The following is a 13,593-nucleotide window of genomic DNA, read 5'->3' as shown; positions in this document are numbered from 1 at the left end:
ATAAGGGTTCATTACTGTGTAATATTGACTTCTTGCGAAAGGGTCTTCAATCAGCCATCCACACAGCAGTAAACAATAGCCGTCTCTGAACAGTATGAGAGTAGAGGTCATGACCCTCAATCCATCCATCCTGCAATATCAACTATCATCAACACTTGATTTTTTGAGCAATTTATAGCCAAGGGCTTCTGGCCCAGTGGTGACACTGGGTGGTTCTTTGCTTCCTGCTCCACTTGCTCCTTCTGTCTGAGTTTTAATAATGATCTCTCCTTGGACAAGAGGCTCCAAAATCACTGCCTGATAAAAGACAACCAGAGGGAATCGCAGCTTAAGGAATAACAGCTGATCAATATATAGAAATTTCTCAAGGAAAGTTAACAGTAAATCAATGCTCTGAGGGATTATTTGAATCATGTTTGATTCATCTCCACTCACAGTATTCTCCTCACAATTTATATTTGCTCTTCTTTCAGAAGACAATGCCTTATCTGATATTCCTACCTACTTTTAGTAATAAAACCAACACACAATTGTATTTACTGATCATCAGATTTCTGCAAAAAGTCAAGCAAATTCGATCAGTGCCACTCCACTGACAGGTCGATGGTACAACCTTCCTGACTCTCAGATATATATGAGGAACACTTGCTAATCAACACATTCTTGTCACAGTATCATAGCAGCACACAACTGGATAAATATCACAGGGAGTACTTCCAATGGCTCAACTGATTTATTCAGTGTTACTGAATCATTCAAGTCAGTGAAGTTTTCCATCTACATTTACAAGGTCCCTCCTCTGATCATCATTTTTTTTGAAAGGTTATCTTCTTCCTTCAGATTCCTTCTATTTGCGACTGTTCACTGCCACAGTTTCACCTATTCCCCTTCTTCGTGGTCCCATTATTAGACAAGGACAGCATCAGCTGTCTGTGTCACTGGGCACCAATATACCTGTGGTACTGCACCATAACAAGTCAGTGAGAATGAAGAGCAGGATCTAGATATGGTCGATAACCCTGAAGTCATTGCTCCCTGGTTTATTATGGAATAAAGATCATGTTGGGATAAACAGTCTTATCCTGAGTCACTGCCCAAGGGGCTCATACTGCCTTCCCTGGCCAAAGTGGAGGTCTTCACACAGCCTTCCACCACTCCACTAATCAATCATTAAAGAGGCCAGAAGACAAACCAGTTTCCAGGAGCAGATGGGAGGGGAAAAAATGGTGGCACTGCCTGAGTTGCTGCAGCGGCAAAGCTGCCTGCTGGTGCAGAATCGGGAGAATAGGGACACAGCGCGCTCCACAGGACCTGTGTGATGCTGACGGCTCCATACATGATTTAAACAGCCTGTTAAAGGAGCTGATGGAGGGTTTTTAACAAAGAAATCCTGTACAAAATGGCAGCGCACATGCTATGCAGCGTACCACAGGGAATTGCAGATTCTGGGACTGGTGCAGGACACCAGAAACTTGGAAAACACCCTCCATTGAGTAGAAGCAGCATTGAAGATGGCCTTACAGGGAAGGTGACCATGCCAGCAGACCAGTGAGAGGCTCAATGGCTGGAGGACCCACAAAGCTGCAGGCTGCTAGAAATTGGCTCATGTGAATCAGGTATCACAAATCAGGATCTGAGAGATTGCTGAGGGCAAGAATGGCTCCCGAATGGCCTTGGGCACTGAAGGTTTGCCAATTAATCGAACAGGAGTCTGTGTGGCGACAGAGGCTGTGGGAGCATTGGAGGTGAATCCACAGAGAGTGTCTCTCAATGGACTCTTTGTTTTTCTTTCTCTTATTGGGGTGCCGGACAATGCTCATGCCGACCCTTTCTTAGTCTTACAGCAGACAGAAATTAATGATGTATATTACATTGTTATGTATTTTTTTAAGTGGCAATAAAAGGAACATTTGAATAGAACATTCAAAACCAGCTAACAATTTGGATTCCTGCAGTAGAAATGGTCTCCTCTGTCATGGACAAGGAAGGCAGAGGTATCTTTGGTTGAAGTTAGATGCAGAACTGTTTGGAACACAGGATATTGACTTAGCCCATCTATCCAGGGCAGAGGACATCCAGAATGTGAAAGTATCTGGGATAAACAGAAATATAGTTTCTTTTAAAAATGGGTCATAACGAAAAGGGATTCTTTGACAGACAATTCTGCATCATTTAGTACTGTGTAGTCAGTAGCCTCTCCACATGCAGGATAGTGAAAACATGTACAAGCTGTTCTTTGCCCACAGTTGTTACTGAAAGCTGTGTTCCACCATCTGTCTCGCCACTCTGGCCACCTGTTCCTTCTCACTCCCATTGCCAAGTCCTGAGATCTCACAGTGTCCTGCAGGTTCCCCTTCCTTCGCAGCACCTGGCAGGCACGTCTGCTTCCCACTTACCGTGCTCCAGGATGATGAGCTGGGCACTGGCCTGCTTGTTCCCCACATCGTTCTCTGCCACACACTGATACAGACCTTCGTCAGACTTCACCAGACCAAGAACCTGCAGGTTCCGCTCATTCTGAAAAACACAGCAAATTATCAATGTTACATGCCACAAAACAACTGTTTCATTACTGGGTGGGAGAGTCCCAGCCCTTGACAGTTAAGTCTCTCTTCTTAGGCTGAGGATAAGGCACATTTCCAGGAATGGATATCACATTCCAAAGTAGAAATCTATATAGTTGGACGAGTGATCTGGAGAGAATAAGTTCCACAACAGCGACTGCAACATTTACATCGGATTAATTAAACAGATCGAGAATAAAGATTAGATCAGTAAAGCTGACCGTGAAACAGCTGTTTAGCTCCTAAGCACAACTTGTTTACTGAATTCCATCCTTGAAAACAAATCATTCACTTGTGTATAAGTTATGAGGATAGGAGTGGGCTTCACGGTGGCTTCCCATTCTCAAACACCCTGTTCCAAACACCATAATGTAGCACTCGCAATGGGGACTGGATGTCTTTAGCGAAAGATAAAAGAATGTTCGTACTTTTTTCATTTCAAAATGCATTTGCTTATAATAAAGGGGAGGCACGGTTGGTTAACACAGAGCCTTTACAGCGCCAGCGATTGGGACTGGGGTTCGAAACCCACGTTCTCCCCGTGCCTGCGTAGGTTTTCCTCAGGGGCTCCAGTTTTCTCCCACACTTCAAAAACGTACTGGGGGTATAGGTTAATTGGGTGTAAATTGAGCAGCACAGATTCGTGGGGTGAAATGGCCTGTTACCGCGATGGAAGTCTAAATTTAAAATTTATACTAAGTAGGAGATCTGCAAAGGAATTTGACCAAAATATTGAACACAAATCTGATCAGGTTTGATGTGCACGAGGTGTCTTCCTGAAGCAAGAAATCCTGAGCACTAAGTGCAGAAGCAAAATACAATTTTGTCTACAATCAATAAACCCATCAACGATACACTGGGAGTTCAGCCTGATATACAGAGACCTAGCCAGGCAAGGTTTCAGTCCACCATTCAGCTCTGCTGTTCCCGACAGTCACTGAATGGTGGTATCATTCTCAGAGAGTCATTAAGATGTGCAGCACAGAAATGGGCCTACAGCTCACCACATCCATGCTGACCTTTTCCCCGTCCCCCTTAGCCCAATTGATTACTTTGGAGTGTGCTCTCCTTCACAGACATATTCACCAACGCCACTCCTTGCAGCGCTGTACTACCACAGGGCTTCTCCATCCACTGCCTCCAGGAACAACATGGGTGGAGGAATCTGCTATCTCATCAGCACCGCATGGTGTTCAGTCATGGTGGTCCTGGCGACCCGTGCTGTCAGAATTCACTGTCGTACCGACTGCACGAAAGTCTGCAGACACTGTGCTTGAAGTCAAAACATAATGCTGAAGGAACTTTATGTTTCAGACTTGAATCTTTCATTGTTCCTTGTATGTCTCCATTTAAAATTTAAATTTTAAACCTCTCTCACCTTTTCAGTGAACAGTGCAGAATGGCATAATAAATGGGAAAAGCTGCTTGCACAATTAGCTTATTTGTTAGAAATTCTACATTAGGTGAGCAATGCGACATTCACAGTAGTCCCAAGCAATAAAATAATTTACTCACAGCAATCTTGAAATAGTCGCTCGGGATCACCACATCTCCGTTCTTGATCCATTTTACAGTTGGCATCGGTGTTCCTGTCACTTCGCACTCAAACATGATGTCCATGGACTCATGAGCATAAATGCTAACAGGTCGCCTTAGAAAGTGAGGTGGGACTAGTAAAGGAAACAGAAGTGGTAAGTAAGCTCATGAGCCACAGAAATTACTGACCCAAGGACTTAATTTATAAATGTACAAGGTGGAAAAGGTTGGCTAAAGTGATCGTAGGTCCCTCGAAGATGAGAGGGGGAATTAATGTTGAGTGATGTGGAAATGGCTGAGGCTTTGAACGTCTATTTTGCATCCATCAGTATTCATGGTGGAGGACTCATCTCACATGACAGAAAGAGGTATTATGGATGCGAGGGGAGGTGAGGACCTTGATATAATGGGGATCACTAAAGATTACTAATGCTGATTAAACCAGTGGGCCTAAAGGTAGATGAGTTAAAGTTGCCTCCACTAGTAGGAGACACGAGAACCAGGAGATAAAACCTGAAGATTTTGGAGAGGGGGCAGAGGGGATTCACCAGGATGTTGCCAACAAGTCTCATGACGCAAGGTTGGCAGAGCTGGGACTTTTCACTTTGGAGCAAAGGAGGATGAGAGGAGACTTGATAGAGGTCGACAAGATTATGATAGCATCTGTTTCCCAGGGCAGGATCAGCAAACACCAGAAGACATATGAACAAAGGAAGTGGGTTTTGGGGAGACTTCAGGGGTAGGTGTTTTTTTACAGAGAGTTGTGGGGGCCTGGAAGGCCTTGGCAGGGATGGTGGTGGAGGCTGGGACATTGGGGCCATTTAGGAGATTCTTAGACGCACACATGAATGGAAGAAAAATAGAGGGTTACAGGGTAGGGAGGGTCAGCACAACATCGAGGGCTGAAGGGTCTACACTGTGCTGTATTGTTCTATATTCTATGAGAGTAGATTTAAGATGGGCTCGGCGTTGGGTTCGATGTGAAGGATCGGCTCGATATAGGGGATCAGCTCAATGTTGTGGGGGGGGTCGGGCTGGATATGGAGGGGGGGTCAGGCTCAGCATGGAAGGGGAGTTGGGCTGGGAGTGGGAGGGGAGTGTCAGGCTCAGTGTGAGTACTGACAGTTGACGAACTGAACTTATGAACAACTGTGGCGAGCCGACCTGGTCAACAGACACTGGAAATTACCACTGCACAAAACAAGAGTGCAAGGCAAAGGACAAATCTTGAACAGAAACTGGATTATTTCTGGAATTTATATTTAAATAAATACAGTCTCGTGTCACTTAACGTCCATGATACATTCTGTGAAATGGGATGTTATGTGATGTGGACACCGTGTGAACACCATATTATATACTTAGCAAAGCTCCAACACCCACGAGATGTGCGATACCTGAGAGTGGATGTTGCTACCTACCAAATAAAAAGTTGGCCCCATATAACAGTGTAAGTAGGGAAAGTTCACATTCAAATAACCATGAAGTCCAGTACAGTACAATCATAAGCCAGTTACTCAGGTGTTTATTATGAAGACCGCAGAGCCCACCTCACTGTCAAAAGAGGAAAAACCCAACACCCAACCCCAACCCACCCATTTTCCCCTGCAACCGCTGCAACCGTGACTGCCTGTCCCGCATCGGACTTGTCAGCCACCAACAAGCCTGCAGCTGACGTGGACTTTACCCCTCCATAAATCTTCGTCCGCGAAGCCAAGCCAAGAGAAGAGAGACATATGTATTATAGGTTCTATCTGTGGTGAACCATTATACGCCGAGCAACGCAATGACTTTGTCCACGTGTTGTGTTCAGGAAGCTGTGGCATTCGCTATGTCCCGTTCTCCGATCGGGATTTCTGAACTCTATTATAACCTGATGGGACCATGGACGTACATGCGGTCGGATGTTACCCGAATGGGCGATATGCGGTGCATGACTGTCATGTTTTTTTTTAAAAATAAACATTCAGGCATTTTTGGCAGGCACAATGCTTGAGCCTCCAGAAGTGATCTAAAGATCAGTGGGGAAACCCCAATGGGTAGAAGATTGATGACAAGAGGCAGAAAGAAGCAAGCAATGGACTGTAATGAACTCTGCCAAGAATTCACTTTCCTCACAATCAAAATACCGCCCCCCCGAGAAGGACAATAACTATTTATTTACTATTATTTAAGGAGGCATTGAGGTGCTGAGAAGAAGGTGGTGTCCTGAAAGGGATCCCTTTGCATTGTGGGATAAGAAAAGATGGGCCGAACATTCCCTACTCATAACGAACATTCCATTCCAATGCACCATTTACCATTCAACACCTGTGGAATCAATGAAAGGCCAAGGCATTCGCATTTGCTGTCCTTCTAATTGAAGGGCAATACTTGTTGGAGCTGACGGTGATTTACTTCTGCATCAAGCTTCCAGTCGACCCAGTTGCATTTTAATGACTGGCAAGGCTTGTTGCCATAGCTACTAATCACTCATCATACATGTAAAATCATTAGGTCTGAGACAGCTGCAATGAGCAACATTGCAAACCTTGTCAAATGTATTTGTGTGGAGGGAGCTCCTGAGGAGATGGCCCAAAGCCCAAATGCAGCCTAATGTGAAACTGCAAAGGGATTGTTAGCTGGTTGACAGAAAGGTCAATCCGGATGCAAACACTGCTCGTCTTTTAAGCAACTCATCAAAATTCTCAGAAGATGCCCTCAACCGTGTGCCGTGGACAATCTCTCCGGCTTTCTTCCCCACCGAAGAGTCACAAATCAGTACACTCACAAGGTTACTGAACTGTCTTGTCTTTTTGTAGTGCTGTCCAATGACCAATATTTCTCTTTCTTTGGCTCGGCTTCGCGGACGAAGATTTATGGAGGGGGTAAAAGTCCACGTCAGCTGCAGGCTCGATGGTGGCTGACAAGTCCGATGCGGGACAGGCAGACACAGTTGCAGGGGAAAATGGGTGGGTTGGGGTTGGGTGTTTCCTCCTTTGTCTTTTGTCAGTGAGGTGGGCTCTGCGGTCTTCTTCAAAGGAGGTTGCTGCCCGCCGAACTGTGAGGCGCCAAGATGCACGGTTGGAGGCGAGATCAGCCCACTGGCGGTGGTCAATGGGGCAGGCACCAAGAGATTTCTTGAGGCAGTCCTTGTACCTCTTCTTTGGTACACCTCTGTCACGGTGGCCAGTGGAGAGCTCGCCATAGAACACGATCGTGTCTCAATATACTCATTTATGAAATTAACAATACCCTCTCCTCCAGATATTTAGTGGTGGCCAGGTAAGCTACTAACAATTAGAATGTGTATCCCACTCTCGGATGATTACTGTATATCCTCATGTCACAGTCGAGTTTTTGGGACCAATTTTTCAGGTCAAATTTGGGGTTGTCAACTTTTACACAGGTCAAACTCTTAACTGTGTTAAGTACCTGCGTCATTCAAGGAGTCGGGAGCTCGGATAGCCAGGTGGTAAGTCCGTGATCAGCGCATCAGGAGTTTGGATGGGCGGGCAGCTGGGGCCTAGGAGAGGGCCTGTTGCTGGGGCATTGGGAGCTCTGGTGGGTGGGTGGACAGGGCAAGGGTCCGCAGTTGGGGCATCGGGAGCTCAGGTTGGCGGGCAGCAGGGGTCTAGGAGAGGGCCTGTGGCTGGGGCATTTGGAGCTCTGGTGAGTGGGTGGACAGGGCAAGGATCCACAGTTGGGGCATCGGGAGCTCAGGTTGGCAGGCAGCAGGGGCCTAGGAGAGTCTGTGGCTGGGGCATCGTGAGCTCAGGTAGATGGGCAGCAGGGGCCTAGGAGAGTCTGTGGCTGGAGCGTCGAGAGCTCAGATGCTGAGCGGTTGGAGACAAAAATAGGGGGTTGACTATGACACGGGTATATTCAGTAGTTGTTCATGAAAAGTGTCACCAGGTAATCCACTTCATGAACGTGGAACACTTCAGAGAGCAAAGAGACAAATGAGTTGTGGACATGACACAATTACCCAGATGCATTTGATTATTGCTCAGCAGACACAGAACAAGGTACTGAAATGGGAGGATGGAGCCATTTGAAGGAGAGCAGTCATAAGAACAAATGGTGGGAACCTGAGTAAACAACTACAGTCTGACCAATGAACTCACTTGCACACAGGGTCGGAATACTGAACCAGAAACAATATCAATCTGAGTGATGAGCTCCCTAAGGGCTCCAACGCCACAAATGTGGAAATCAATATTGTAGTTTTCAGAAACATAACTTTAACTTAAAGACCACAAAAGGAGCTTCTATGTACAAGAACTGTCTTTCGTTCCATCCTCTGATTACTGTGTGTAGTCTGCTGCCCAGTCACTCCCCACTTTAGTTAGCCAATTTAGTCATTACTCCACAAGAGCTGACACACTTGAATATGTGACAAGTTTTGTATGCGATCATCTTTATTCATCACCTCAAACTTTGCCCCCACTGTTCGAAGCAGTGAGAAAATAATCATCAGTATTGGATAGCTTGAAGCAATCAATTCAAGCCAAGTATGTGAGGATGGCTCAATTTCCTTCCATATTTTATCTTAAGACTCCAATCGCTTCATTGCCCAAGAACAATTCCCTTGGCACAGACAAGTTTAGGAATTGAGAATTGGAAGGGAGCAAGAATATCACACAGGGAAGTGAGTCTACAGAAGCCAATCAGTACCGTCTGTTCCCAAAAAGACAGAAAGGACACCGACCGCATCATGCAATTCCGCTGTCAAATACACATACACACAAAGTATTTTAGAAGCTATAATAGTAATCGAGATAAAAATAAAAACTGCTGTTTGTTAGGCTGAGATCAAGGAGATGGCAAAGACTTGTGTGAAAAGCTAACACTGACAATCACCATAAATGGTCTATTTCTAATAAAATAAAATTCCCAGCAAATTGTTTTGGTTAAGTTCCAATAGGAGAGTGTTTTGAGTAAAGTGATCACAATTCCTTCAGTTTCAGGATAACTATGAATAAGGACATTGTGGGAAAACACTGAAGTGAGGGAGGGCAAATCGTGACATTCTTTGCAAGGGAGTTAACTGGGAGCAGGTGTCTCAGGGCAAGTCCACAACAACTGCGTAGGAGATTTTTAAAAACCATCTAATTAAATTCCAGTGCCGGCAAGGTAAGGAAGAGAACTTGAGAGAGAGGTTGTGAATTTAGTCAAAAAGCAAAAAGAGACCCAAATGTAAGATTTTGGAAGCTCCAATATCAGTCAGGGTAATTGAGGAATTTAAAGACTGCAGAAAAAAGCTCATTCATGGAAGGCCAAGGGGGGGGCAGCAGGAAAGGGAACTCCAAGTCATTTAAAACAAGAGGATGCCGAAGGAAACGATAGGACCACTCAAGGTCAAAGGAGGGAGTTGATGCTTGGAGTAAGACAAAGTGGGTGAGGTTTTAAAGAATTCAACAGGATAAATGCAGACAGAGAAATGGCAGGTTGACTTTAATCTGGTTAAGTGTGAGGTGTTGTACTTTGGGAAGTCAAGTGTATGGTGAAAGTACGCAGTTAAAGGCAGATCGGGTGTAAGGAAAGCATTGGTGCCTGCATTGGTTGGAGCAATGAGTATCAGTGTAAGGAAGTCATGTCGCAACTGTCTAAAACGCTGGTTTGACCACACATGTAATATGTGGAATTCTGGTCACCGCATTTCAAGAAGTATAGAAAAGGAACAGAAAAGATTTAACAGGATGCTGCCTGGATTAGAGTATTTGCTATAGGGAGATTTTGGATAAATGGGTGTTTTCTCTAGAGTGTATGAGGCTGAGGGGAGACCTGAATTATGAGAAGCTCGGGTAGGGTAGTTGGTCAGAACCTTTCTCCCAGGATAAAACAGTTACACACGAGAGGCCATGCATTTAAAGTGAGGGAGGAGGGAGTTTAAAGATGATGTGTGGGACAATTTGTGATAACACAGTGATAGGTGTCTGGAATGGGTTGCCACGGTAGTGGTGGAAGCAAACATGATTGTAGGATTTAAGGCTACTAGGTAGACACATGAATATACTGAAAATAGAGGGATGTATATCATTTAATTCTATAAAAATTCAGACATACAGAACAATCACAGGACTTTACAGCCCATGAGGCTGTGCCACCCAATTAATGTACAACCCCCATACGTTTTGAAAGGTGGGAGGAAACCAGAGCACCCGGGAAAAACCCACACATACACAAGGAGAATGTACAAACTCCCTGCAGACAGAGCCGGATTCAAACCCGGGTTTCTGGTGCTGTAATAGCGTGTCACTAACCGCTACACTAACCATGCTGTCCAAATGTGCAAGCTGCAGAGTTCTAGCTCAATTTGGCCATCGTGTTTAGCATAAGCATCCTGGGCTGAAGGACTGTCCCTTAGATGTACCGCTCTATGATGTTCTATGCCTTAGAAAGATGATTATTTTCTGCCAATTATAAACCCCTGCCCCATTCAACTACTCTGCAGGCTTTGATGACACACATCACCCCCCCCCCCCCCCCACCCATACAGAGAAAATGCTTGCAGGTATTGCAATAGGGAAAGGCATTGTAAACTACCAAACTCAAGATGAAGGCTCCTGTGATAGGCTTGAGTTTGCAGAAGGGCACAATATATTTGGGTTATCTTACCTTGAACACTGAGCTCTGCCTGAGCACGGATGGTCTCGTTCCCAGACTCTGCAACACATTCATATCTGCCTGCATCCTCTTCCATTACATCATTGATCTTCAGACTGCCACTACCAACCAAAACCATCCTCTGGGACCTGCAGGTTTCAGACAGACAAAATTAAATGGGGTATGAGATCAGAAACAGCAAGTTAAACTGAGACCTCCCTTCCACTTCTTCACCACAGGCTCCAAATCTTGGGATTCTCCACCAGAAGCCTGTGGGAGCCCTTCATGCGGTCTATAGAAGTCTGAGGAGGAGAGTTACCACCACGGTCTAATGCAGGGCAGGCATGGACAATAAATGTGGGTTTGCCAATTATATACCATCCCGATAATTAATATAAAAAAAAGTTAACTCTCACATTCAGTTCCAATTCTGCCCTGCTAAAACACATCACAGTTTGCCATCATGACACTGAATTTTCAATCTCCACTCACAGATAAATCAACTTTAACTCTTTGGACTCTGTGTCTCCATTTTCCGGGACTTGTTTTATACCCAACCACCAGCTGGTTCATACTGGTGTTCATACTGTAGTTACCCCTGGACCCAGTCTGGAGTATATATTCTGAAAGGTTAAAAATAGCTGGAGACCAAAGGGTTAAAAGGAGAAACACAAAAACTCCAGATACTGGCTTCTTCAATGTACAATGGCGGAAGAGTGGATGCAGATTGCTCTGAGGCACCGGTTGTCTTTCTGGGTCAGACCTAACTTGCTACTCCACTCCTAATTAAATTGAGGCCCGAGAATCACCAACATTGGTTCACTTTACACTCTGACAACCCTACCCCTGGTAACCCTCAATGAACTCCTTGCCGCCACCTCTTCTTAATTACATTCTGCAAAACCATTTCGAAACAGTTAATTTCCAGATGCTCTCAATGACACTCAGTTTATATCAACACCCCTCTCTTGACCCTTCCATTGTATCTACGTTGTCAAGCTATTTATCTGACCTTGACAACAAGATGAGTAGAAATTTCTCCCCCTCCAAGGATTGGGAAAGGTCTCAAGCCACCAACTTTATCCTACCCTTGTCCAAACCAAAACAAACTGTTCACATCAGACCAAGGAACTACAAGTTGAGCCTCAACTGCCTCCTCATTTCAGAGCATATGAGGATTGAGCTGCCACTGGCTACCATGTCTCAAATATAATGAACAGACTTAAAGTCTACATGCCCACTTTGTGTTCCAGATTCTGGGCATGCTCAATAGCTCCTTTGGTATCAGACTTGCCAACCTACACCTGAAAAAGGCTGAATGGCCACTCAGAACTCCATTCACGACAATCTGCGCTGATCTTCCATTTCCAAGTAGAAGGCATTGTGACTAATGACAGCACTACAATCCATGACTTGACAAGTCGACCTATCGAGTCTGCTCCACCATTCTATCATGAGCTGATCCATCCACCCACTCAGCCCCACTCCTCGTCCTTCTCCCCATAACCTTTGATGCCCTGACTAATCAAATACCTGTCAATCTCTGCCTTAAATACATCCAACCTGTGGCACCTTAGACGAAATGATACAGCATAGTCTGACCTGTAGATGGCACCTTAGACGAAATGATACAGCATAGTCTGACCTGTAGATAGATCTCAGCTCTTAACATAATATACTGGACATGTACCCCATCCCTTCACTGAAACACAACAGCTGGTTCCGCATTTTCTTTCCACATGTGCACTTTTAAGTGATTTGGTTTAGGATCCATAACAAAAAAAATCTAATGATACTGTAAGACTAAGAGTGGATGCAATTAAGAAGACAACCCACATATAAACATTTCCCTAACCATACCTAGATACAGTACAGAATCAGTCCTATTAAATTGTGGAATTAATTAAAGATTAAAAAAATAAATGCCTTTAAATTTGATTCATATCCTTAGTAGTTCTGGTGTCATTGTAAAATACTAACTCTTATTTGATCCCAAGTCTCCCTTAACTAAAATTGATCATAAACATTTTTTTTAATTCAAATTTAATTGAATTTAGATGTATAGCACGGTAACAGGTCTTTCCAGCCCATGAGCTCGTGTCGCCGAAATACCCCAATTAACCTGCATATCTGGTACGTTTTGAAGGGTGGGAGGAAACCAGAGCACCTGGAGGAAACCTACGCAGAAACAAGGAGAACATACAAATTCCTGACAGACAGTGTCAGATTTGAACATGGGTCACTGGCGCTGTAACAGTGTTGTTCTAACCACTACACTAACAGTGCCGCCCTTCACTTTGCCTTCACTCGACTGAATTCACCATCTCTACCTGCACTTAAACCAGTAAAAGCCTAGTAAATGCTTTGATGCAACCAGTCCAGGTGAAGTTGGACCATGAACACAATTCAACTACCATCAGAGGATATGGAGAGTGGTGAACCTCTAGAATTTACTAACATGGTGGCTGTGGAGGCCAAGTCATTGGGCAGAGATTGGTAAGTATCTACATCATCAGGATATCAAAGGTTATGGGGAGAAGGCTGAGGAATGGGCTGAATGGATCAGCCCATGATGGAGTGGCAGAGCAGACTTGATGGCCTACTTCCGCTCCTAAATCTTATGGAAGGGAGTTGAGGGATATGGGAGCTGGGATTTCTGAGCAAAGGATAATCAAAGGACACTAATAATTTGCATGTTTGAGTAAAATGTTGGATTGCAGTTTGTCCCCACAAAAGTGCCGGAGAAACTTGGCAGGTCACACAGCCTCGATAGGAAGTAAAAGGCAGTCAACGTTTCAGGCCTCAGCCCTTAGACAGGAGTCTGAAAACCAGGCAGACTCCTGAATATAAAGGCTGGGGATGGAGGGGGTAGGGAAAGAGGGGCATCACAGGTGACAGGAAGAAA

At 44.8% G+C, this 13,593-nt stretch overlaps 1 protein-coding gene across 3 annotated transcripts in view; it reads right to left on the bottom strand.

Moving 5' to 3' along the window:
* LOC138745394 (neogenin-like) overlaps nucleotides 1–13,593 on the bottom strand; it is a 176,446-nt gene that overhangs the window by 60,200 nt on the left and 102,653 nt on the right. For all 3 annotated transcript variants that reach the window (XM_069902386.1, XM_069902385.1, XM_069902384.1), the window contains exons 5-7: nucleotides 10,701–10,837; nucleotides 4,080–4,234; nucleotides 2,397–2,517 (exon numbers count right to left, since the gene is read on the bottom strand). In XM_069902386.1, the coding sequence (XP_069758487.1) occupies nucleotides 2,397–2,517; nucleotides 4,080–4,234; nucleotides 10,701–10,837 (413 nt within the window). The remainder of the gene's footprint in view (nucleotides 1–2,396; nucleotides 2,518–4,079; nucleotides 4,235–10,700; nucleotides 10,838–13,593) is intronic.

This window comes from Narcine bancroftii, chromosome 11 (genome assembly GCF_036971445.1).
Source record: "Narcine bancroftii isolate sNarBan1 chromosome 11, sNarBan1.hap1, whole genome shotgun sequence".
Lineage (NCBI taxonomy): Eukaryota > Metazoa > Chordata > Chondrichthyes > Torpediniformes > Narcinidae > Narcine > Narcine bancroftii.
Note: the sequence above shows the minus strand (reverse complement) of the source record. Positions and strands in the feature narration are given on the sequence as shown.